A 26,337-nucleotide genomic window follows, 5' to 3' on the forward strand; every position below is an offset into this window, starting at 1 on the left:
GCACTGTTTCCGAAGAACAAAAAAAAACAACAGTCAACCGAAAAAAAGATACCACTCTATTTTAGTAGAAAGAAATCATTGCAGACTATAGACAAAATGCTTTTGTTATGAGCACGCCCTTTTGTTATGAGCACGCCACAATTGAAACTAAAAAATAACCCTAATTCGAGTAGACAAGAATCATAAAGTACACTGACTGTTTTGTCTCAGTGACTGTTGCACTACAAAAACATCAAAGGTCTTATACTAACAAAAAAATTGGAGGATTTAATTTCTGGAATCCATGAATGTTTACACAAAACCAAATAGATCAATCAAGTGACTAAATTGATTTGTAAGAAGCAATGATTATCACTGTTTCTCCATATACCAACACAGTGATTCAACTAGCAAACAGTGTGTAGTGAATCAAAAACCAAACAAAAGTGCAATCACTACTGTTGCTATTCATTAGAAATTATGTGAAATTTTTAGGCACCACGTATACCTGAACTTGACCGGTTAGAGCATGTAAGAATACTTGGAACAAAGGGTTGGATTCAACATGGTAAGGGATTAAACGCTATGAAAATGAAATGCTTCATTGATCAAAACATTAAACATTTATGTAAGAATGAATACTTACAACTAATGGTTGGACTCAACAGAGAAGACATTAAAACACTATGAAAATGGTAAAAGATTACAATTTTGTTGAAGAAGAATTATCTGTATGATCCTTTTATTTCTTTGAATGTACATAAAACGAAAACCTTAAGAAAGCATTTGCATTTTGCTCTGTTGAAAACCTAAGCCTTTTTTGTTTTCTTCCTTTCATTTGTACATGAACTACAAGAGGAGAATCCAGCACAACAAACCACCACACCCCCCCCCCCCCAACTTACCTCCACATTCAGACCAGACAACACAAAAACAACAGAACTACAATCCCCAAAACCACCACCGATGACAAAAGCCTGATCCTATTAAGCTTCCATCGGATTCCCAAGTAAAGTATGGACTAAGTTAGTAGCATTCCTCCTGACTTTCTCACTCTCATTATCCTCCAAACCAAAGCATATCTCAACCACACCTTCCCTCTTAACCTCCTCAACGATCTCTCGGCTACAACAACACAAGCAATTGAGGATGAACAGAGAATACTGAATCCCTTTCAAACTCCCATTCCTCAAAACGTTAACCAACACCTCAACAAAGCCACTCACTCTACTCATCTCCTCTCTCCCTCCTCTACACTTAACCAAAAGCCCCAACACCTCCACCGCTCTCTCCATCCCCGAATCAGCCGCCTCAACAAGTATCCCCACCGACCCGCAATCCACAACCCGTTTTCTATTATCCGGAAACGAGCAGAGAGCGTAAAGAGCCGTCGCCGACTCCTTCCTCTCCCGGTCATTCCCGTGCCGGAGAAAAGAAACAAGAGCAGAGATCGCATCGGGGTACGACCCAATAGTCGCTTTGTTCACCTCCACGACAGCTAAACTCGTTAGCAGAGTAGCGGCAACCGCTTTGCAATCGGGCGACCCGACCCGTAAAACCGCGACTATCCGTCTCACCACACCGTCGGCGACCAAACCCACTTTGTTATCGTCTTCCAAACTGAGATTCAGAAGCAAAGACAGAGACTTTTCCTGCAAAGCCCGATCGACCGAGTCAACACAGTCCAAAACCGCGCGAACCGCTCCCGACTCGGTGACTTTCCTCCGTACAGACGAGTCTCGCTTCGTGAGGCGGACGAGCCGGGTCAGCGACTCGAGCCTCGACTCGCGAGACGACGATCGGGAAACGAGAGTGGAGATTGAGGGGTGGGATTGGGAGTGGGAGTGATCTTCTTGCTCGGGGCTGACGTGAGCGAAGTTCGAGATTAAGCTCCTCAGGGCGTGGTTGGGAATCAGGGAAGGGCTTTCAGACAAGGGGAGCTTGGAGATGGGGCATGTCCGATTGCCGGAATCAATCCACTTTTGGATGGAGACGCGGTCGAAAGTGTGACCCGATTGGATGATAACCGGGTCGGACATAATCTCGAGGGAGATCGGGCACCTGAAATCGTTTGGGAGCTCGAACGCCATTTTTTGAAAGTTGGAGTCTTTTTCAGGGTTTCGAAGTGAGGGAAGAGATAAGCTTTGAACAAGAGACAGAGAGAGAAAGGGTTTATAAGATTCCCGCAGAGGGAGAGAGAGAGAGAGAGAGAGAGAGAGGGCTCGTGTTGTGGACCGTGAAGCTTTTTGCAGGGATGGTTTTTTGTTTGAGTTGACGAAATTACCCCTTGTGTTATTTTCGGTCAAAAAATTTAGGCACATCACGTGATTCACGACTAAATAAAAGCATAGTCTTTTTTTTCTCAAAACTATAATAATTATATTTAGGTTAACTCATATTATTATATTTTAATTAATTTTTTGTTTTTTTTGTGTTCAACATTTAAATTTTATTTTAATGATCTAAAGAACTGTGTTTTGAAAGGGACGAAGTAGAGTGCTGGAAAGCTAATCTTAACTGTGTTAATGAATGTGATATTGATCCCCGGGAACGTGCTGAAGGTACGGATCCTTAGCCTAATGTCCATAGGAGCATAGTTTTGTTTGTTTTCCAGTGCTCTAATCACCTACCCTATGTTACGTTCGTTGTTGTTTTTTTTGTTTTTTTGAGCAACAACGTTCGTTGTTATTACCAAACCGGACACTTGTCTTGCACAGTTTGACAGGTCTATTCAAAAAAGTTATTATTTGACATTTCAGTTCAAAGCTTAAGATTAATTTTTGAAATGTTTTAGGTTAATACAATTTGCAATGTTGTTGCATTCAAATGTTTGTACTTATCACCCTTTTATAGGAACATAAAACTCACAACTGTTACTTGGGACTAATTTGGTGTGTTCTTTGATTCAAAATCCATTTGTGCATGAGAGATTATTATGAGTTTGTGAAAATCATGATTCGTTGATCAAATCGAAAAACGGCAACATATAAAATACAAGTTTAACTTAAAAATGGACCATAAACCAATATAAAATTAAACCATTGGTTAAAAGTTGAAGAATTATAAATTTTGAATCATTAAGAGAGGTTTGTCTTCTAAATGAAAATTAATTTAACATAGTTTGGATATCGTTCTAATATAATCTCCTAGTCGTTTAAAATAAAAAGGAAAATCGGACCATCTAGTATGTCTTTGATATGGAGACGTACATAGAAAATACTATGCAAGTTACAAACCACGTTAGACAGTCGATACTTGTATCACTCAGTTTTAATCATTTTAACAAATACAGATTGACTCAGTGACGCTCACATCACCGAGGGTCAATGACCGATACAGTCATTTGGTTCACAGACCAAGATTCGTCATGCCGCTGGTTACTCGATGATGAATCAGTGTCAAGAGGACTTCTCCCAACGCAATAACCTGGCTGTTCAGGCTGAGGAATAGCCGCGGTTTCACTTCCTAGCATCATAACCACCGAAGACATCGTTGGTCTGTCGTTTGCACGTTCTTGAACGCATAAGAGTCCAATCTTTATGCATCTCAAGATTTCAAGTGGACGGTACGTTGATGGTGAAGAATCTAAGATGATCGGATCTACGATGTCTAGCCCTTTCCCTTTTTTCCAGTTCCTCCACACCTGTGGAAAGAGATTGAATCATTTTAGGTTTTTCTTCAGAGTTTTGAGTGCTAAGCAAGATAGGGTTTTAAGAGGTTTTAAAGCTTACACAACCAAGAAGATTAAGGTCATGGTCAGAGTTGTAGAATCCTTTGTTCCTCTTGCCACTTATGATCTCAAGAAGCAAAACACCGAAGCTGAAAACATCTGATTTTGTAGAGAATATTCCATCCATCGCATATTCCGGGGACATATAGCCGCTGCACAGCAAAGATTATACTCAAATTTTATTTTATTGTTAAATTGGTTATAAGACAAAAAAAAACAACAATGTAATGTTTAGTGAATGATTGCTTACTAAGTTCCGACCACCTTCCTCGTATTAGCTTCTGTCTCATCCCGTCCAAAGATCCTAGCCATCCCAAAATCCGAGATCTTTGGAGTCATATCTTTATCAAGCAACACATTGCTCGCTTTCAAGTCTCTATGGATAATCCTAAACCGTGAATCTTGGTGAAGATATAGAAGCCCTCTAGCAATACCATTTGTAATATCAAATCTCTTCTGCCAATTTAGCTTACAGCTTCGAGTCTTGTCTACAACCAATCATAACCGAAAATGTGTTAACTTATTTCCAAAGATTCGAACAAGAGCATTAAGAAGTTGAGGCACTAACCAAAGAGATGAGAATCGAGACTAAGATTCTCCAAATACTCGTAGATCAACATCTTCTCGCCCTCATCGACGCAACATCCAAGAAGACGAACAAGGTTTATGTGCTGAAGCCTTGCAATGAGTTTCACCTCATTCTTGAACTCATCAGTCCCTTGTACGGACATTTTCGACAGTCTTTTTACAGCTATTTCTTGCCCGTCAAGTAACCTACCCTACTACCACAGTTTCGAATAAACGACAAAGTATTTTGCATTGATAGTTTATGAAATCAAGTTTTTCAACAATGTTTACCTTGTAAACTATACCGAAACCACCTTGACCGAGCTTGTTGGCGTTAGAGAAATTGTCAGTTGCAATGGCAACAGCTTCAAAGTCCATTAATGGCAATTCGAGATCATCTGTTTTGTTTTCTCTCGATATATGTCTCCTACTAGGAGGTATTACCACTTCGTTCATTAGCAAATCTTGGCTCCTCACTTGATCAACTGTTTCACTCACACACAAAAGGAGTCAAATATATGATTAGGAACAAAGAAAAATCATACAAAAGTAAAGGAAAGGAAAGGAAAGTTATCGGTTTACCAAATGATGTTTCAATTGCTATTGATCGCTTCTGCTTCCTTTTCCAAAAGCGGTAGAAGATGAAACATAAAAGAAGCAAAACGCTCACTCCAATGCATGAGCCTATGATTTTTGCATTTCGGTTCGTCGTGTCCTCTGAAGTAGTGAAAGAGGTACTATGGTTAATAACCTATCATAGTTAACTTATAACTATGGTCAACATAAAAGCAGTTTCTTTTTGGTATAGGATCTTAAACCATACTAATATAATAACATTGGGGTAAATAAGTTTTGTGCATAATATGGTAAGTTGTAAAATGATTAAAGTTCAATTGACTCAGATTTATTATTCATCAAAGATATATTACTATATAAATAGTGTTGAAAAATGTCCGAAAATATATTTATTAAGGTATGAACTTATATGGAGTAAGCCAAGTTACCAAAAAAAAAAAACTATTATATGGATTATAAAGTCTACGCATTTATGCAAGGACCAAACACGTCAACATCTCTACCAAGTTTAAAAGATGGAAAAGAAAACTATTAAACTAAAAGAATGTTTGGTTTAAATTCAAAGTCTGTTAAACAATAGCAATGTAACTTTGACTTGCAATATTCAATGCCCATCACGCTTTACCGAACAAAGGAAGAAAAACGCATTATTCACAAAATTTTAACTTATTATCAACCGTTACTAAAAATGACAAGTTATTTAACTCTATCAACCGTTACTAAGATATCGATTGTAAGAAATGAAAACCATACGTATACATTTTTACTCTTTTTCTATATGATTACCATCTTCTCGATGTATTATTTCCTTGGCAATTTAATGTTCCACGTCTATTTAGATAAAAGGAGAAGGAACTAACCGAGATCAGTAGCAGCCAACCTAACGTAAAGATCCTGACCACCCTTAGCATAATTCCGGGTATCCAAAATATCTCCGATCCACACAACACAACCCGATCCACCACCTCGGATATCCGTATTAGCAAACGCAGTACAATTACAATCACTTTTGCACTTCTCTTCACATTCTTTAATCCCTATACCTCTATCCACACTAGTGGCCGCAGTATCCGGCAATTTCATTTTCTTTAACCGCACAAACCCATCTCCACCCTTACAACTCAGAGCCGTCTTCCTCACGCAACCATCAGACCCATCTCTTAACCCCCACGCCTGTGGATTCCTCGGCTCAAACCCTCTCATACAGTTACAAACCGGATACGTGTTGGAATCGCAGTAACCGTAAGTTCCGCACTCTTTGTAATCATCACATTGGTCTTTTGGTGCGTACCAGAACTGGTTCCAGTTCTGTATTGCTTCAATCCAAGTGAACCGTTGTAGTGACCCCGTGGAGCTCAAACTTAATCTGGAGTACATGTTGTCTTTGGTGATATGGAATGAGTAAGTCACTTCTTGATTACTCGTTGTAAAGTTGAACTCTATGTAATCGAACGGTTGCATTTCCGGTACACCACTAAACCGGATTCCATTCCACGGACCGCTCCGGTACACTTGCGACGCTTTGTTCCACAAGAAAGCCTCCGGAAACCCTCTTGTCTCGAGTTTGAACGAGTAATCGCCGCTTGATGGATCATCAGGACTTTTCCACGATCTCAAGAACCGGTTAAACCCGGTTTTGAGATCCCAACCGAGTTTCATCTCCGGAAGTAAAGTATCTGTCGGAAAATCGAAACTCTGCCACAAAACTACATCTGGATCGTTGTTGTTAGAGTCTCTGAGCACGAAGTTACCGTTATCAAGAAGCTCTGCCACCACCGGAGATCTCACATCTCCTCCTCCGGTAAGATTTGTCGACCAAACAGCTGTATCTGATCCATCGACGACCACGAGGTTACTGTCGGAGATTTTGAGAGTTCCGGTCGAAGTGGAGAGAGGATGGTCTCTGTTTGCAACCCATACGTAGGTTCTCTTGGAGATTGCCTTGTACCATATCCCGAGATACCAACGAGAAGACGAAGAGGGTTTGAAGAAACCAAGCTCGAAGATATTACCAGGAGACGAAATGGTCTTGTTGCTTGAGATGGTTAGAGATTCTGTGGCCGACAAAGTGTTGGCAGAGAAAGAGAACGCAGGGAACAGAAGTAAGACGGGGAAGAGTACACCTCTCATGTCTCCACACAACATTCTTGTGTTCTTGTTTTTTCTCTCTCTCTTTGTTGAGAAAATTATATGTAAATTTGAGGATTTGACTTTCATTGGAGATATCGGACATGTTTTGTGTTAAATGCATGAACTTTTATTTACTTGGATTATCAACATAAATTCCTTTCTATGTTTTTTTAATTTTCTTGGTCTTCCAGGTTTGAACATACTTATATGTAGTTATGTTATGTACAGTCGGATTGAGAGTTGACCTACGTGTTAAGAAAGTTGTTTTATTTATTTTGTCAGGCTTCCTTTCGTTTCTACGCGTTATCTTTGTTAATAAATTAAATATCACAGTTATTCAGTTAACATAAATGACTTTACTTCCTTTTCTGATTTTTTTTTCCAGCCAATAGTCAGTCAACCGGTTTGTATGTATGAGAGTTATACTCCTCTGTTTTTATCTGTAAGCAGTTTTAGTTAAACTTTACTTCTTCCTCTGATTTTTTTTCCAGCCAATAGTCAGTCAACCGGTTTGTATGTATGCGAGTTATTCTCTTTTGTTTTTATTTGTAAGTAGTTTTAGTTAAAAATGTGAATATTAAAAAAAAAAATATTTTTAAAAAATAGCATTTAATATATAAATTCAACCAATAATAAAAAAATATAAATTATTTGATTGGTCATACAACATGTAATAAATGTAAAAAATGTTTTAGAATATGTAAACATCGTACATTGTGAAACAAACATTTTTTTCTAAAACTACTTACATATAAAAAAAGAGAGAGTAAAATGGAATGTTTATGATAAGTTCAACCTCGATGGCCAGGGACTAAAAGTTAAAATATTTATATGCTAATTAAGAACAGTTGACCACTAAAAAGAAGACATGTAACGAAAGAGTTTAAAGTTTTTAAGCGAATTTTCTTTAGTTTGAACGTTTCAAAAAGGAATCTCGTTTTATAGGAAATTTTTTTTTAAAACTATTAAACATTAAAAATAATTAAATCTTTAAAAAATCCCGAAAACATGAAATACTCGTTTAATATATAATTGGTTTTTATATTTCAATAGTTTTTTAAAACATTTTCTTCATTCTGGACATAGTGATGTTCTAATTCTTTTTTTTTTTCATTTTGTAAAGTTTGAAGAATCTATTAGGTGGTTCAAGAAAAAAGAATCTATTAGAAATTTCATTGAATATGCTCTGAAGAGAGCTCTTTTTCGAGATTTTTGTTTCCTTCCCAATGAATAACTCCAGTTCACCAACAGAACCAACTTTAATTTAATTCCGCATTCCCCGAAAACAAAATAGAAGGGTGTCGTTCCACGTTTACCTTAACTATTCATCTCTCCAACCAGCCTCCAGTTTGTTCCTTCCAAATTTCGAATTTTTTTTTGACTAATCCAAATTTCGAATTAATTTTAAAAAAAATATTATATTCTAATTTAACAATTGCTCCAACCCCACGACTGTGTTTATTCTAATTTATAAAATCATCTAATCAAAAGAGACAGAACCAAGGGTGTTCTTGATTATAAATAATTCAGATTTGGTTGTTAATATAACTGTTTTGAGAAATTGTAAAATTAATGATATGACGGTTTTTATGTTTATTTATCTAATTTTATATACATACTACGGGTTTGCCGGCACATAGTGCTAATTTTACTGATATTGATATAGGTTGGTTATGGTTTTATAACCTAAAATATTTTTAAACGGTATTTTAGAAAACAAAATATGTATAAAGGATATGAAGATATATTAATTTGATTGTAGACTCTACATAGTTATGATAAGAGAAATGTAAGTTTAAATATATGAATGACACTTTAATGTTTAAATATATGCACGGCAATTTGAAAGTGTAATAGCCGGATTGTTTATTATTTGATTAAAAGTTATTAATTTTAATTATGATGTAAGATTAATTTATAAATGTGGACTTCATCATACAATAATTATATTAAATTAGTTTTTATACATATATATATATATATATATATATATATATATATATTATGTTGTGAAAATATTACCTTTTCAGATAATATATATCAACAAACATGCCTAAAATCTTAAATTTGATAAATTCATGTTAGTTAGAGAAATTGTATTCTTTATTTATCTTTTATTTTGCATCATCATTTGGAATTAGAGAACTTTTTTTGTCATTTTTCATTAGAATGTGTATTTTGTACCTGATTATAGATGAATGTTGGCGAAAAATGCAAAGAAGAAGCATGGAATTCTGAGATCACCATGGAAGTCTGAGATTGCCTTTATCCTTTTCCTTTCTCTTGTAATCCTACGACTTTCAATATATTAGATTCAGATATGTTATTTGTTTAATAATTATAAAGTTATGATTTTTTTTATTTAGTTATTGTAAAGTTATGATTTTTTAAAAAATTTCAATAATAATTGTAAAGTGATAAAACTTTCAATCCATTAGATTCATATATGTTATTTGTTTAATAATTATAAAGTTATGATTTTTCTATTTTTCAATAGTAATTGTAAAATGATAGATTTATTTTAGAATAAAAAGATGTGAATTTTTATGGAGGATAGATATCATTAAACATTTTCTCGCACTTGTGATGAGAAGAAAAAAAATTAACTTTATATATTTAGATATGAAAGCTCAACTATTTTGGGTATGAATGTTAAGAATAACGACTCAACTTTCTATAATTTGTAAATGTTCACCAACCAAATAATTTAAAAAAGAAAAGAATGTCGAAAGAGGAAAAACTATCAAAGTCAGGCGTTACAAAGTCTTGGCTTCGAACAGCCTCATGATTTAAATATATATATATATATTCAAATCACATTGAAATCAAACACAGAGGAACCCTATAACATCAAACAACACATGGATGATCTAGTGGTAGACGAATTTCGGTGAGCTAAGTGACTCGAGTTCGAAGCATCCCACAACATTAAAACATGTGTACCGGATATGGAACCACAGTTTACGCTTCATTTGAAAATCTCGGTGTAAGTCCATTCGTGAGCCGCAACACCCTAATTTAAGCTTTTCCATGGCATGAGATACTTCAATTTTTTTTCAAAACCCCTACAACGTCAAGATAATATATATATTTTTTATCACAATGGTCAGGGTCCAATGTGAACAACAAGTTTACAAAATCTATAAGGAACTGTTTTGTTAGTTTAAAAATAGTCGAATCTAATCTATTAAAATAAAGTCTTATTTTTTATCTACTATTGAAAGTTGTGATTTAAAATTGGACCTTTTCTAGAGTGTTACAAAGATATTATTACACACTACTTAACGATCCAACCTGGATATTTAAATCAGACCACAATCGTGTATATAACAAAACCGATGTTATAAGTCTATATTAAATTAAAGCTAAACTGTCGGTTATCTAATATTATAAGAACAAACCCGATGTGGGCTTAACCTTATTTTTGATAAAACTATAATGCTTTAACTAATGGACCAATTTGTAGATCTATAGGCCAATTTTATAGAAAAGTATTATTACTTTAATAATGGATCTTAACGTCTGATTTTGTTCGGGTCATATCTGATTTTCTATATTTAAATTGCTTTTTAACAAACAAAAATTTAAATATAATATAAATGGCAAAAAAAAAAAACAATAGTATATTATATCCACATGTTATATCATAAACAAAACATATATGTGTTTAAAAAAGAAAAAAACAAACCATACAAAAAAACATATGGTGCCAAAAAGTAAGATTTATATTTTCTAATCTCAGTTACAATTAGGAACATTTGTTCAAATAATATCTTGCGCGCGTATTAGTATCCGGTGGTTAATTCGAGGACATCATAGTAAAACCCATCCATACACCATACATTTCACTTTATCAACGTAAATTCAACCAATAATATTCTATTATCCTAACTAACCCCAGAAAAATATCACAATAATTGTATCAAACTTTACAAACGTGAAAAAAGAACTCTATCGACCAAGAACAACAGTGGAAGTGATTTCATTAGAAGAAACAATATATTGTTGGCTTGAATCAAGAGCAAAGTTGACATCCATGGAGTTCCTTCTGGTGGAAGTAGTAAACGTTGGTTGTCTTGGCACAGGTAGCGTCGCTGTGTCACTCTCTAACATCAACAAAACTGCAGCCATGTTGGGTCTCTCCGCAGCCGAGTCTTGAACACATAGCATCGCCACATGTATACATCTCAAGGCCTCACGCTTATTGCACGTGGCCCTTATCTTTGGATCCACAAGCTCCTCTGATCTCCCATGTGTATACAGAAACCAAGCCTACAACATTTTCAGTTTTCACCATTAATTAGACCATATAAACGAAACCAAATATGTACATATATAAACCGACTAAACCAGAATACCAAACCGAAATTTAAATAAAAATTGACTAAAAGTGTGAACAAAAAGAGTCTATACTACTTGGTTTTGGGAAACTTACATAACCAATGAGACTTCCATGTTCAGAAGCTCGAAGACTTGTGTTCCTCTTCCCACTTATGATCTCTAACAACAAGACACCGAAGCTGTAAACATCAGACTTCACCGAGAATAGTCCTTCCATAGCGTATTCTGGAGACATGTATCCACTACATTTACAAAAGTAAAGTAAATGGTTAAGAACATGATTCCTCTACAGAATCTTCTTGATATGTTCTTGAAAACGTGTTTTTTACTTACTAAGTTCCAACAACGCGAACCGTGTTAGCTTCATTTTGGTTACCACCAAAGATCCTAGCCATACCAAAATCTGAGATCTTTGGATTCATCTCTCCATCTAACAGCACATTGCTAACTTTCAAATCTCTATGAATGATTCTCAATCTTGAATCTCTGTGAAGATAAAGCAACCCTCTTGCAATCCCTTCAATGATCGCAAACCGAAGTTTCCAGTCTACTAACTCTTGTTTCATTTCATCTGTAACATTCAAAAGAACAGGAATAAGAAGAATGTCTAGATAGAAAAGAGCTACTTCTTTACCAAGAAACATACCGAAGATGAAGAAGTCTAAGCTTTTGTTAGGCATGTACTCGTATACAAGCATTTTCTCTTCACCCTCAAAGCAACAACCAAGTAATCTCACAAGATTCCTATGTTGAAGCTTTGCAATGAGAATGATCTCGTTCTTGAATTCATCAACTCCTTGTCCAGATTTACCAGACAGTCTTTTCACAGCTATCTCTTGTCCATCTTCAAGAACACCCTAACCAAAAGAAAAGAAACACATTTCAACACAAATCTAAAACACCAAAGACTTGGACTAGAAACAGGCCTAATCAACCAACCTTGTAGACTGGTCCGAATCCACCTCTTCCGAGCTCATTCTCTCTGCTGAAGTCGTTAGTAGCTTTCACTATAACTTTCAAACAGAAAACAGGCAACTCTGATGTGTTAACCGCTTTTCCTTCGATCATAATGTCCACTGATCCTGTAAACGCTGTAGTTGTGTCTTTGGCCTTAGTCATATCAACAACAACAACCGATGTATCGGCGTCATGACCACAGTATGTTCCTGAAACATCTGCAGATAAACAAGATCAAGGTCAACTAAACTAGCCATGCCATTTCGGTTTATTCTGGTCGGGTATTTGCGGTTTCCGTTAGTTTGGTTCGGCCACAATCCCACCAACTGACGCAAAAATGAAAAAAATTGGTTCGATTTTTAGTTTAATTTTTTTCCTAAAATAACGTTTTTTTACTCTGATTTGATTTTTTATAAAATGGATATTTTCGGTTAGTTTGGATAATTTGGTTCGGTTAATTTCAGATCGTTTTTAATATTAAGCTAACCAAAAATTGAACCAAAAACCAAAGTATTTTCAAAAGCTTTCCAAACTCAAAACCGGAACTGAACTGACGACCAAAATTTTTGGTTCGGTTTGGTTGAAATCAGCCAGGCTAAACTAAACAAAGAAATAGAGAAAGAACAGAAGTTAGTACCTTTCTTTCTCTTGAATCTCCATAGAAGCAAAGCAAAGATTCCTAACAAAAGCACACCAACAAGAACCGCCACAATCACTACAATCTTGGTCTTTTTGCTCTCTCCTATCTCAGAATCAGCAAGACGGACATGAAGGGAAGACCCACCAGCTTCAAACTGCTGCAAGTCCACTAAATCTTGGTTCCAAATCATGCATCCAATACCATTAACAAAAGTAAAAGCAGTGCAAGAACAGTTCTTCAGACACCTATCTTTACAATCCTCAGGATCAGCAAGACTATGCTCAGGAGTTTCAAAATCAGGCAGCTTCACAGACTTCAAAGTCAAGAACTCATCCTCTCCAACATTACTAACGTTCCTCTCACACCTCAACGGTGTTCTCCTCCTACAACCTCTACTCCAGCTCCCTAAAGAAACTGGCTCATAACCGTCAACACAGCTACAGATTCCGTTAGATCCTTTCATGTCACATATACCGAAACTCCCACAACGGTTGTACTTATCACACTCACTCTCGGGAGCAGCCTGAAACTTAGTCCATCTCTTGGAAGTCTCGTTCCATCTCAACTCCTCTTCGGTCCCGTTGTGAAGAACCTTAAACCTAAGCAGAACCGATGGGTCCGAAGGAACATACGTGAAGTACACGCTACCCGTTTCGTCCGGTGGAGAAGAGAGCTTGAACCCGTAAAGATAGTTCGTTAACAGAGCCATGTTAGGTATCCCCGTGAAGATAGCTGAGTTCCATTGCCCGCTTCTCCATCTCCTCGTGTTGTTGCGTCCCCAGAGGACGATCTCTGGTGCTCCTGAAGGATCAACCCCCAGCGAGAAGTTACCAGGAGAAGGGTCGTTCTCTGATCTCCACGACACGAAAGCGAGGTTATCTCCGGTTTGGGGGTTCACACGAACTCTCATGTGAGGCAAGAACGTATCCGTTGGGTGGTTGAAACTCTCCCAGATGACTCTCTCTGAGCTAACTTCTATCAACTCGAAGCTCCCTGTATCACGTATAGATCCGACTCTGTTGTTGTCGTTGTTGGTCGATGTGATGTTTGAAGACCAGACAGTTATGTTTTGTCCGTTTAGTAACACGAGGTTGCCGTCGTTGCTTATTGTAAGAACTCCAGATCGGTCGGAAATAGGGTTTTCTCTGTTTGCTACCCAAACGACAGCTTTGTCTTCGATGTTTCCGTACCAGATTCCAAGATAACGGCCAGGGGAGGATCCGGGACTGAAGAAACCGAGCTCGAATGTTTTTTGTGGAGAGACTAAAGGTTTGTGAGTAGAGCCGTCTCTAAGAAACTTGTCTCTTCTGATTGTATCTTGAGCCGTGGAAGATTCATAGAGGAATAAGAAGATGAAGAGAGGAAATGAAACTAGGGTTTTGCGGAAGATTCTCATTTTCTCAGTTTTAGCGGGAGACACAAGTGAAGATGTTTGTAATAAAAGAAAGGAGAAGAGGAGAGGAAGAAGGGTAACTATGGTGGAAACTTCAATTGGGTATTAAAAGTAAAGAGAAGGTGACAAAAGGAGAATAATACAAGAAAGGGACGGTTGCTGTTTGTGCGACTTTACTGTTTGAGAGAAGTTTCTTCAGATCTCGTTTTCAAAGTTTGAAAGTTGGACCAGAGAGGGACCTTAATTTGGTCGTCATTTATCATTCTATTGGTGAAAACAATATTAAAAAGTCAAATTCCTTGGATTAAAAGTCACCTTTTTATAAGGTATTCTTGCATTTCAATTCTCTGTTTTTTTTTTCAACGTTATACAACTTGCAGACATGTGTTTGGGGTATGACCTAATTTCAACAAAAAGTTCATATCTAAGATTTTTCAACAGTTGCAGTTTAGGAGATTGATTAGAGTTTTAACATTTATTGGGATTAGTATGAATTACATTATAAAAGTTTGGAAGAAAGTTTTAGCAAAAAAAAAAAAAAAGTTTGGAAGAAAGTAAGAAGTGTCACACAAGTGGAGCAGGTCAGCTTTGTACATTAGTTTATTGCTTTATGATATTTTGTTTAAAGGCTTGTTGGTGTTGCCGTTGGCCGCCACATTGACTCATGTGGTCAAATTATCAGCACATCGGATCTCTTTATTTTATTGCACGTGAAATATTTTACTTTATATTCATTTAACTGTTGTTTTATCTCCTAAAACCCAATGATACGCAAAACTTAAATTCTATTTTTGCATGACGTTATATCTTTGCAAAAGAATATCGATGAAGCCAAACATCAAGTGGGATATTACACTGGCAAGTGGCAGCAAAGCATATAATGATACAATGCCAGATCGTTTATTTTTTGGAGTTCGCATTATTGAGTAATTTTAGTGGATTAGCTTAATCAAAAGTGAATAAGGTTAGTTTAATTGAGAGAATGTGTCTACTAGGATACAGCTAATATATACAAATACTCCAAGAAGGGTCCACCGACCACAATGCGGGTCAAGAATTTTATCATTACGTTATTTAGGGGTTAAGAGGACAAATACGATTACAAAACAGTCTTTGATATAGACTTCTACTAACCTAAACGTTATTTAACACGCGATACAATTATGTATGCTGTTCACTTTCTTTTGGGATCAATATGTATGCTGTTAACATTATATATATTTGATTGGTAATTACGCACTCTTTCCTTTCCTTTTTCTTAAGTTAGATGTTACAAATTTTCTAACATACTAAAACAATCTGTAGTTACAAATCTATTATTTTGACTTTTCCTTTCTATTTTTGAATACTGTTGAAGTTGCAGTGTTCTAGTAGAACCAGCCCCATTTTATCCGTTAAATTTGATTCAATTCGTTATTCGTTTCGATTCAATCCGAAAATTTCGGATATCCGTAAACTTTCGAAGCAAAGCAAATACTAGAAATCAATATCCGTTAAAATCGAAACAAATCACAAATATTAAAATTTTGGGAAGCGGATATCCGATCCAATCCGACAATATATAAATACATGTATATCTTGATTATATTTAAAGTTTTTAATGTATAAAATTATATAATTATTATTCTAACATATGATTTGATAAATTCTATTCACATTACTACTTATATAAAAGTACTAGGGGCATGTCCGCGCTTCGCGCGGAATATTGTTTTATTGTTGTTAATTATTATTTTTCGGATGATATAGCTAGCTAATTATGTGATCGTCTTTATTTGCTAAGAACATTATTTGGTATTTTTATTATGTTATGTAGTAATAGGTGATATGCTAACATATTATGCGTTTTTTTTTTAATAGTGTGTTGGTGTGGGTATAATAGTACTTTATTAGTGGTGGAGTGAGTTTGTGATGTAATGCATATTGAATTTCAATAATTTTACATTTGGGCATTTGTTGAATTTAAGGCTAATTGTTTCAGGGTAAAAATTAATATTTTTCTAATTATTTGAACATTACCTTTTAAAGATGTTTTGTGCTCTCTCCCTATATTTTTACATTGAGCCGTCACCATCTATACATTTCGTTTACCTTTCCGTTATGCTGTGATTCTCGCCATCACCGAAAAAGACTCACATATGTCCTCTTGTTAGGAACTGCATCTCCTTGGGTTGGGTCAGAGTTTAGTCGTCTTTGAAGTTGTTTTCCTCGTCGTTGGCTTACCATCGATAATCCCTTCTCGCCTTAGTTTTCAAGTTATGGTTTTTGGTGATCTGACTTCTATAGCTCGAGGACGGCTCCGCGATTGAATGATTTTGTTTTGTCTACCTTTCCATCTATGTTCCCCCATCTCGTTGCAACTTTCATGGCTTCTTGCGTCTCTGTGACTCTCCCTTTCGCCATGTTTGCCACTCCAGATTTGGATAGTGTTCTCCTCCGAATATGCTCTGTAGATTTGGAAGATTGTTTCTGGTCTCAAGTCTGGGCTCTGGTTTCTCGGGGGTTGGCTTCCGTTCTCCCTCACTCAGGTTGTTCTCTTCTTCCCTTGCTTCCCTTAGTATAAGTGTGTGGTATTAGTCTCTTGGAGCTTTGGTCCCTTCTATCCAGAGTTTTGTGGTTCTTCACTTGCATAGATGTCTTGTTTGTGCTTGTTTAGTTTGTGAGGTGATTCTTACCTCTTAGCTGGTGGTTGTCCTTATCGTTCGTTATGTATGTCTCTTCCTGCTTTGTGGTGATTTTAGCCTTCTGTTGATTATTTTTCCTCTAACCCGCTTTCTTGGTTCTTTGCATTGGTCTTTGATCACACTCTTTTGTGTTTGAGCAATTGCTTTATCTCAAGATTATCTTTCTACATTTTTCTGACTTTTTATTGTTCTGGCCAAGACACTCAATGATAAAGTGGGGTAAGTTAATTTTTGTTCTTGATCGCCTTTGAGCTCTGGACCTTTATTGAGTTAGTGTTACTTTGGTATTTTTTTCTCTATGATTATGGAGGTTTTATGTTTAGATTATGTGTTTTGCTTTAGTTTGATTAATATTAAGATAAATATATAGTTGTAAATGAAATAATAGAAAATAGTAAAAAATAATAAAATAGCGAAAGTTTATGTTATTTTTAGCAGTGAGTAAATTAAATATTAAACTACATTTATATTTTTACTTATTTCTTTATTCGTTTTGCAATTTTGTGAACAATAAAATAGATTATCAAACTTCAAATGATGATAGTTAGTGTGAGAAGGATTAGATAGTGCATAATTAGAAAATAATGAACCAAATTGCAATAGTCTAAAAGAAGAATGATCTAAAATGTAAAAAGACAAAAAAAGAGGACACATATCGACAAACTCCCCTTCCACATGTCATAAGAAGAGAGAAAAGTCTACTATATATATATATATATTACATAAAAGGAAGAAAACACATTTATGACAATTATAATTTTTTTTCTTAAGTTTTGTGTTATTATAATTGTTAACTAAGTTCAATAAATTTAAAAACTATGTAGATTCACTTCTTCTTTTAATTTTTATCATATATATCATGCAAAAAATATTTCACAAAACAAATTTGTATCAAAATTTTAAGATTATTTGTATTAATCAAAACATATGAGATATCCGTAAGTATTCGTAAATATCCGCAAATATCTATTTATTTTCCGGATATCCGTTTTTTCGAATATCCGTATTTTTTTCGAAGCAAAGCAAATCGAAAAATTAGATATCCGTGACATACGAAACAAATCACAAATACCTTTAAAAACCCGGATATCCGATCCGTGTCCAGGTCTAGGCCTAAATATATTATACACTTCTTTTAGAAAATGAAAAAAATATGATTGATATTGGCTTGGAAAATGTATTTAAAATGATGAGTTAATGACTTCCTCACTCCTCAGTACTTAAGAAACAATTAATTTAATTAACTTTGATTGATATTAAAATCAAGCCACACTGACTGAAAAAATCATACAAACAAAACCCATTAATAGGCTTAAACCAAAAAATCAAACTTTCTTTACAGATTAAAGCTTCCTAACGAGGAGATAACTCAGAAACAGTAACATCCTTCGACGACATTTGTAACCCTTCAGTCGAAGAAGAAACATTCGAAGGTATCACACTTTCCAACACAAAAGCAGGCCGTGAAGGTGTCGGGAGAGTAAAGGAGTTGCTATTGAGCATGAGAGCAACCGAAGCCATCGTTGGTCTACTCGCTGCACTCTCTTGAACACATAAGAGACCAATGTGTAGGCATCTCAAGATATCGTTTCTTGACCCCGCGGTTAAACTTGGATCGATCACGCTTAGTATAACGTCTTCTCTCCAGCTTCTCCATACCTGAGAAGACAAAACAGAACATTTATGACCAAAACCCGAACAACAGTTTGGTTCTGCATAGGGCTGTCAAATTGATAGGATGACCAAGGGTTGTCTGTGTTCAATTTTTCCATGGACAAAAAGTTGGTGGAACTATGTAGACATGATCGGTCTAATAATCTAAAAACGTTTGACTTAAATACGATTTGAATTTTATTTTTTTTTGGCAAAAGCCATAAAAAAAGAGTTTTCCACCAAAACTGTTAAAAGAAAATTTGACAAAATCATAAAATGATTTTTTCACCAAAACCATAAAAATGGTATTTTTTCCGCAAGAATCATGAAAACGAGTTTTTCTGCCAATATCATTGAAATAATTTTTCTGCCAAACCGTAAAATCAGATTTTCTGTCAAACCGCAAATTGAGTTTTTCCGTAAAAACCGCAAAATCTTGTTGCCGCTCCAAATAATAAAAACAAGTTTTCCGCGAGAACTTAAGTGTACTTACCCAACTAAGAAGATCTTCTGCATCATCATCATCACTTCCTCGACCATTGTTGTTTCTCTTACCTGTAATGATCTCAATGACTAATACACCAAAGCTGAAAACGTCTGTTTTCACTGAGAATTGTCCATGCATTGCATATTCTGGAGCCATGTAACCACTACAAGATGAAATGAAATAAACAGTTTATACATGTGTTTCTTTATGATTTAATAAGCTAGTAAGATCAGTTTTACTTACTAAGTTCCAGCGATTCTGTTTGTGAATCGATGTGTCATGGTTTGTCCTTGGTCAAAGAGCTTAGCTAATCCAAAATCCGCGATTTTCGGATTCATTTCTTGGTCCAAGAGAATGTTGCTAGCCTTAAGATCACGGTGAATGATCCGGTAACGTGAGTCTTCATGGAGATAAAGAAGTCCTCTAGCAACTCCACCTATCATTTTGTAACGCACTCCCCAATCCAAGACTTGACGCTTCTCAAGATCTGCAACGGCACAAAGATCAATACAGAGCGAAAAACTATAATGGTAAGGATCATTTGGAGGCATAAGGAGGAGAAAATATATACTAAAGATGAAATGGTCAAGACTAGCGTTCTTGATGAACTCATAGACAAGGAGTCTTTCTTGTCCATGTATGCAGAAACCTAAAAGCCTAACTAAGTTCCTATGCTGAAGCTTTGCAAGTAGTAAGATTTCGTTCTTGAATTCGAGGTCTCCTTGTCCTGAAGTACCTGACAATCTTTTTACGGCGATTTCTTGTCCATGAGAGAACACACCCTGAGACATACATATTCCCAAAGTAAGCAAAATCAAGGTTATTGGTAAGAAGTTTGGTCGAAGAAACTTTACCTTATAAACTGAACCAAACCCACCACGTCCAAGTTCGTTTTCTGGTGAAAAGTTGTTTGTTGCAACCTTAAGATTTTCGAAGTCAACTAATAGAGAATCTGTGTTTGAGAACTCATCCTCTGCTACTGATCCGGACAAAGGTGAACTCCCAAGAACTGCATTTGTGACAGTAGTTCTTAGGAATAAGATTTTTTTTATTTCTTAACAGCATAGGCATAACTAGGGACTTTATTCTATATTGTCCTATTAACTCCTATGTTTATTCTAATATGCCCCATCCTAATAACTTATTTTTTTTTTATTTACTTTTAATTACAAAACGTGGCTAACTACCCAAATACCCTTAATGAATTAACAAAACTACAACCCAACCTAAGCTAAACCCACCCAAACCATATCCAGTCGGATCTAACCCGAATCTCTCCTTAACCCTAACACGTGTTCCATCGTCATTAAGCTGTTAAAAAAAAACCTCTCTCTCTGCCGAAATCAAAACCGACGAACAAAGAGACTGAAATCCCTCTCCTCTCTTCCTTTTTCAACCTCCGCAGAAGCATTCAAAATCGACATCTTTCTTCTTTTCTTTCCCGAAACCCAGGTTCGTTTTCGAATTTGTTTAGTCGTTTTTGATGTGGATTCGTGAGAAATTAGGGGAGGGGGGGGGGGAACTTGTTTGTTCATGAAAAGTGTTGATGTTTGGGTTGTTTGTTAGATTGGTTTGGTAATGTCAGTTGAAAGCGCAATGATGATTCAAATTTCTTTCTACCTGGTTTGATGTTTCAAGTAAATACAGTTCACCAACCCTGTTACTTGTTGAGCTTATATACATCAAATTAATCATTGGATGCTTTGTGGGGATTAGTCATGGGCCATTATTGACTTCGTCACGTTGAATTTCCAGTGTTGGGTTCACTTTGTAATCAGCGGTGACTCTGTTTCCTTGCATTTTACCTAGAAATTAGTTATAGGCTTATGAACATGTAGTTATTTTGAGATCCAATCTTGGTTCCACTAGACTGTTAAGTTTGATAATTTGGTTGAGAGGTCAATTCGTTTCTAATAATATGCATAGCTTAATACTTTGTCAAGTTGATTTACTTGATTAAGTAATATGTGTGGACATCTTGTTCTTGTTTTATGATTATTTTGCTGAGTTTGTTTCCACTGCTTCCACTATTACGTACTCTAGTATTTTTTTTAATACTCATGGACTTTGCATAGATTCTTGTTCAGTGTTACTTATAACGAAGAATTCATTTTGGCTGAGTAACTAAATGTCTTTGCTTTTATGGTTTGAGTTTGTATTTTTCGTGTCTGTTAGATTTGATTTACTAATAGATTTGGAAAGGATCAACTAATAGATTTGAAAAGGATCAACTAAATATGTTTGCATAGTTTCCAATGGAATAGGAACAAAGTTGATGAGGAAGCTGAGAAAGAATCTAAAGATGCAGAGAAAGAGAAAGAAGGATGGAACATAAGGAACAAAGGCTTGTAATATAATGGCTGAGTGTTAACTAAGAATTTAAATATGTAATTTAAGAATATTGTGTAGGAAATTTTGTTATGTTTGTTGCAATGCCAGTTTGGATATTGTGTATAAAATTGGTATTATGTTGTTTTGAAATAGGTTTAGATAACTAGAATGTTAAATATTACTATGTGCCAAAAGAAATAAGCTGGACTACTGGATTTATTAGAGATTACTAGAACATACAAAATACTTATGTTATTTCGTTGGCAAAAACATGTCTTAACATAAAATACATGGCTTACACATGTTTAAATTTATTGAACTACTAAGCTTATTAGGTATTACTAAAACAAATAAAACCTTCAAAACGTGTAAAACATATTTAGCACATAAGCATGTAAAACATATTTATCACATGCCTGAAAGGGATAAACATTTTAGTTTAAAAAAAATTATTTTTAAAATTAATTGCTGATTAAATATTATTTAAATAATATCAAATAATCCTTAAACATATTTTCATATTTTTTTATATCGATATACCTAAAAATTTTATTTTTAATAATTTCAGTCTTTTTACAACGAAAAAACTTGTCTAAAACATTTTCAAAACGTGAAAAAAAATATCAGATGTAAAAAACATATTTAAAACGTGACAAATTAACCATATTTTATGTCTAACAAATGCTTGAATATTTGCACTTAGTAGTTCTCAAGGTTGTAGTAATATTTCCTTCTTCATAGTAATATTTTTGCGAAATTCAATATTTATTAGTAATACCATGTCAAAAATTCAAATTTATAAGTAATACCAATGTATTTAAACATTTCTAGGTTGTATATAACACAATGACAGGAAAAAAATTCAAAAAATATGTATTTTATGTTATTCATCTCATTATGATCTTCCCAACAAAACATTAGTATGGAAGTATAAGGATGTTTTGAATAGAAATGAAAAGTTTTATATCAGTTTGAGTAACTAAGAGTATTTTATGTCTAATTTGACAAATAACACATATATGGATATATAATCACGTAATATATGAGATACACCTTCTAAAAATAAACAATAAGACGAATATTAAGGTTTTTTAGAAACATGCATAAACATAGTAATTCAAAGTATTTTAAGGTAGTTCAAAGTAGTACATAGTAGTTCATATTACACATAATAGTTCAAGTAATATATAGTAGTTCATATTACACATAGTAGTTTATTAAAATAATACTGAAATATAAGTTTTATTAAATTTGTATTTTTGGAATATTTTTATGCAACCAAAATTTATATAATTTTTTATTAATATTATTGAAATAAACTATATAAATATTATTGAAGTAATTTATATGAATAATTTTGAAATAATTGATATAAATATTTTTGAAATTAATTTTTGATTTAAATCAGGAATATATTATTTTAAATTTGATTTCTTTTATATAAAAGAAATAAAATTTTAGTTAAAGAAAATTAATTTATATAAATATTTAATTAAATCAATTTTTGAAAATTAATTGTTGATTAAAATATTATTTAAATTTTTAGTTCTTTTATATAAAAGAGATAAAAAAATTATTTTAGGAAAATTAATATATATAAATATTTACTAAATTTTTTATATAACCAAAATTGATATAAATATTTGTTAATTTAATTTTGGATTCAATTGTTAATTAAAATATTATGAAATACATATTTTACTAAATATATTTTTTTGAAATATTACTGAAATAATTTATAAATATTTATGAAATTATTTCTTGTTTAAAATTTGAAATAAATTATTTTAAATTTGAATACTTTTATATAAAAGATAAAAAAAATAGTTTAGGAAATTTGTATTTTTGAAATACTATCTCAAGTTTTTCCTATCTCTTCGTCACATGTTGATTTACTCTCTTATATTGGAGCCTCATGTTTTAAATGCATTCATGGTCTTAATAAATACATTTATTACATTTATTTTTGTTAATACCTTTTGATTAAAATATTATTGAAATACATATTTTATTGAATGCTTGTTTTTTGAAATAATTTTATATAACCGAAATTTTTATAAATATTTTATAAAATTATTTTAAAATTAATTGTTCATTGAAATATTTTTGAAATACATAATATAAAGGAAATCAGAGAAAGTAGGATTTGTGAGCTATTTTAACAATATTATGAGGAAATAATATTTTCGGAATCAGAGGTGATATTATTTTATAAATTATTAATTCAGTTATAAATATAGAATATTAAAATAAATGAATACAATATTTTAAATTTGAAATCATTTATATGAACGAGATAATTGAGAAATTGAAAGCCAAAATAATTATTTTCATTTTTGTTAGTAATTTAATTAATAATGATTAAAATGGGAACTCATTACAAAAAAAAGAAAGAATAGATAAGAAAGGGGAGGTAGAACCCAGATTATTGCAAAGAAAAAAAGGAAAACAAAGAACTAATGAAGAAAAAAGAGGAAATGAGAAATTTTAATTATTGCAAAAAAAAAACAAAAAAGGGCTGATCGCACGGACAAAACGAGGAGCGGGACCCAGATTTTAAATAAATAAACAAATATTAAAAAACGTGGGACCCATTCGCAGATTTATTTACTCCTTTATTTAAATTTAAAAAAAAAATATAATGAAAGGATAATGGTAGAAGAGAAAGAGAAGGGGATAGTGAGAAAATGGGTGGGGTAGTTAGAATATATTTTTTGGGAGTGGGGCAAATAAGAGTACTTTCCCATAACTAGCTCGCGGATTTGAGCCATACCGAACCAAAATTTTCGGTTATCGGTTTTGAGTTTGGTTTGGTGCGGAATGCTTACGAAAATCAAATGGTTACCGGTTCGGTCAAACCGAACCCGAACGGTTAACCAGTTTTTTTAAAAGTAAATAAAATAAATAATACCAAAACTAAACAGGTTTGTACCAAAACTAGATCGATGTTAACCAATAATCAGTTAAACTGAACCAAATTAAACAAGTTTAACCAAAATATCCGATTTAACCAATTTTAACTGAGTTATCAAAAAAAAAAAATTTTTAAACCAATTATCGGTTAATTTTGGTTTTAAAAGTAAAAACCAAAATTAACCGATGACTGAACCGAACAGTAATGTTATTCGGTTTATTTCGAAACTATTTTAAAAAAATTACATTAACCAGAAACCAAAAAACCGACTCGGTTTGGTTTCGAAACTCGAAGTCGCAGGCCTAAGTCCATAACATCAACAAAAACAAGAACATTGTGTTGTTACCTTTGACTCTATCTCTGGACTTGTTCTTCTTCCACTTCAAGACCAAGCATAGACAAATTCCAAATAAAGCAACCAGAACTATTGGAATGACTATCGCAATAACAACTTTAGATCCACCTTTGCCCTTTCCTGTAAATTCACTTTCTTACTCTTAAGACAAAACATTTGCAGCAGAACACACAAAACACACATTCAAACATTTCCATGTACCTGTTTTCTCCTCAGTTTTTGCAGCTGGTGTTGGTGAACCAGCACTCCCAGGTGGATCAAGCTCTAGGTCTGCCTCAAACTCATAGAATCTCCACGTCTCAAACCGGAAGTTACAGCTAGGACAAAACCACCTAAGACCAATCTCACTATCACAACAGCTTGGGATACTCTCAAACCCATAAATCAAACAGTCATTACAATCTTCTTCAGACAAATCCGGCGTGCACTGTGCACTTCCATAGAAGCTCCTGTACCCTGGCGAAGCCGAACTGTTCCCTTGAGCGTACTTCCTATTCCCCCCACCAGCCGCAGCAACCCCTTTGAGCCTGTTCAGCAGCTCTCTCTGCACACGCTCAAACTCATCTATGTTTGAAGATATCTTTTCGCCGGCACGATAAGACAGCTTTGGATCTGTTTCTTTTCTTCCGTAGATTGTTCTGTTAGAGTAACGAAACATACTGCGTGTACCACACGACAGCTTGTTTTGACCGTGGACACTGCTCGGTGAGGTTTCTTGCAGCTGTCTGAATACATCTGAGACAATCATCTCTTTTGACTTCTCTTCTGCAAAGACCAATGGCGTAAGCCTTTTCTCCGGATGAGTCTCCGGACGAGAGGTTGTAGAAACCATAAGGTTTTGATGTTAGCGAAGAGAGAGAGGAGACAAGTCGGTTGAGGTTTCCAGCAAAGGAGCTGTTGGCTGTGAAGTTTCCTCGGTCTACACAGTTGAAGTCTGGATCAAACTCATAAGTATCTACCTGAGCTAAGGTCTGAAACGGAAGAAACATTAGGACACAACAAGCAAAGAATAAGAAGATAACTCTGACATGTTCCATGGAGAGCTTGAAGCCTTTTTTTTCTTCTTCTGTAAGGCGTTTAGATATGGTTAAAGCCGTAAAGCTCGATCTTATTTGACCTTGCAGAGTGTGTTCTTTTGCACTATTTCAAAATCTGACAGCCGAAAGAACACAACTTGGTGATTAAAAAGATTATAAAGTTCAGTAGCAGACACAAATGGACAAGCTTTGTGTGGTTGTTGGGTCCCCTGCATGATGATAGATTCATAGAACTAATAATATAATGGGAAAACGGCCAATTCATACATCAACAGAGGACCGCGGTCCCGATCAGTACATACACTCCATACCTGTGCTAAAACATACATCAACTCAAGATTTTTTTAAATTTCATACATCAACCAAAACCTTTAGGTTAATTCATACATTGACCGTCTTGCCGTTAGTCAAACTATAACGACGTCTTACGTGGACTTAACGGGTGATTATGTGGATTTATAGGTTTATTACGTGGATTATTATACATAGATTAACCAAAACGACGTCGAATTGGGCTTTAATATACGACACCGTTTTGTTTATTCTGAAACAAAAAGACCATC

The 26,337-nt window shown here is 34.5% G+C and overlaps 3 protein-coding genes and 1 pseudogene across 3 annotated transcripts; all 4 read right to left on the reverse strand.

Moving 5' to 3' along the window:
• Window positions 1-563: 563 nt before the first annotated feature.
• Window positions 564-2,069, reverse strand: LOC106348624 (U-box domain-containing protein 8). The gene has a single exon (XM_013788393.3). The coding sequence runs from the start codon at window positions 2,067-2,069 to the stop codon at window positions 966-968; it is 1,104 nt and encodes a 367-aa protein (XP_013643847.2). The 3' UTR covers window positions 564-965.
• LOC106348625 (receptor-like serine/threonine-protein kinase SD1-8) lies at window positions 564-7,154 on the reverse strand. The gene is made up of 7 exons (XM_048745596.1): window positions 5,713-7,154; window positions 4,859-4,993; window positions 4,568-4,761; window positions 4,278-4,488; window positions 3,960-4,197; window positions 3,711-3,861; window positions 564-3,622 (listed from the first exon to the last, which is right to left on the reverse strand). The coding sequence occupies exons 1-7, from the start codon at window positions 7,067-7,069 to the stop codon at window positions 3,293-3,295; spliced, it is 2,616 nt and encodes an 871-aa protein (XP_048601553.1). The 5' UTR covers window positions 7,070-7,154; the 3' UTR covers window positions 564-3,292.
• Window positions 7,155-10,795: 3,641 nt separating this feature from the next.
• On the reverse strand, window positions 10,796-14,447 carry LOC125580676 (G-type lectin S-receptor-like serine/threonine-protein kinase B120). The gene is made up of 6 exons (XM_048745597.1): window positions 12,918-14,447; window positions 12,263-12,498; window positions 11,970-12,180; window positions 11,657-11,894; window positions 11,418-11,565; window positions 10,796-11,254 (listed from the first exon to the last, which is right to left on the reverse strand). Exons 1-6 carry the CDS (start codon window positions 14,314-14,316, stop codon window positions 10,934-10,936), a joined length of 2,553 nt encoding a protein of 850 aa, XP_048601554.1. The 5' UTR covers window positions 14,317-14,447; the 3' UTR covers window positions 10,796-10,933.
• Window positions 14,448-18,217: 3,770 nt separating this feature from the next.
• Window positions 18,218-25,993, reverse strand: LOC111202184 (annotated as a pseudogene).
• Between the last annotated feature and the right edge of the window lie 344 nt (window positions 25,994-26,337).

This window comes from Brassica napus, chromosome C1 (assembly GCF_020379485.1).
Source record: "Brassica napus cultivar Da-Ae chromosome C1, Da-Ae, whole genome shotgun sequence".
Classification (NCBI taxonomy): Eukaryota; Viridiplantae; Streptophyta; class Magnoliopsida; order Brassicales; family Brassicaceae; genus Brassica; species Brassica napus.

Coding starts and splice junctions, on each gene's coding strand:
- LOC106348624 (XM_013788393.3), bottom strand. CDS start 2,069: ATGGCGTTCGAGCTCCCAAACGATTTCAGGTGCCCGATCTCCCTCGAG.
- LOC106348625 (XM_048745596.1), bottom strand. CDS start 7,069: ATGAAAGTCAAATCCTCAAATTTACATATAATTTTCTCAACAAAGAGA. Junction 4,762..4,858: donor AGCAATTGAAACATCATTTG/GTAAACCGATAA, acceptor TGAGTGAAACAG/TTGATCAAGTGAGGAGCCAA. Junction 3,623..3,710: donor ACCTTAATCTTCTTGGTTGT/GTAAGCTTTAAA, acceptor CTCTTTCCACAG/GTGTGGAGGAACTGGAAAAA.
- LOC125580676 (XM_048745597.1), bottom strand. CDS start 14,316: ATGAGAATCTTCCGCAAAACCCTAGTTTCATTTCCTCTCTTCATCTTC. Junction 12,499..12,917: donor GAGATTCAAGAGAAAGAAAG/GTACTAACTTCT, acceptor GTTTATCTGCAG/ATGTTTCAGGAACATACTGT. Junction 12,181..12,262: donor GATTCGGACCAGTCTACAAG/GTTGGTTGATTA, acceptor TCTTTTGGTTAG/GGTGTTCTTGAAGATGGACA.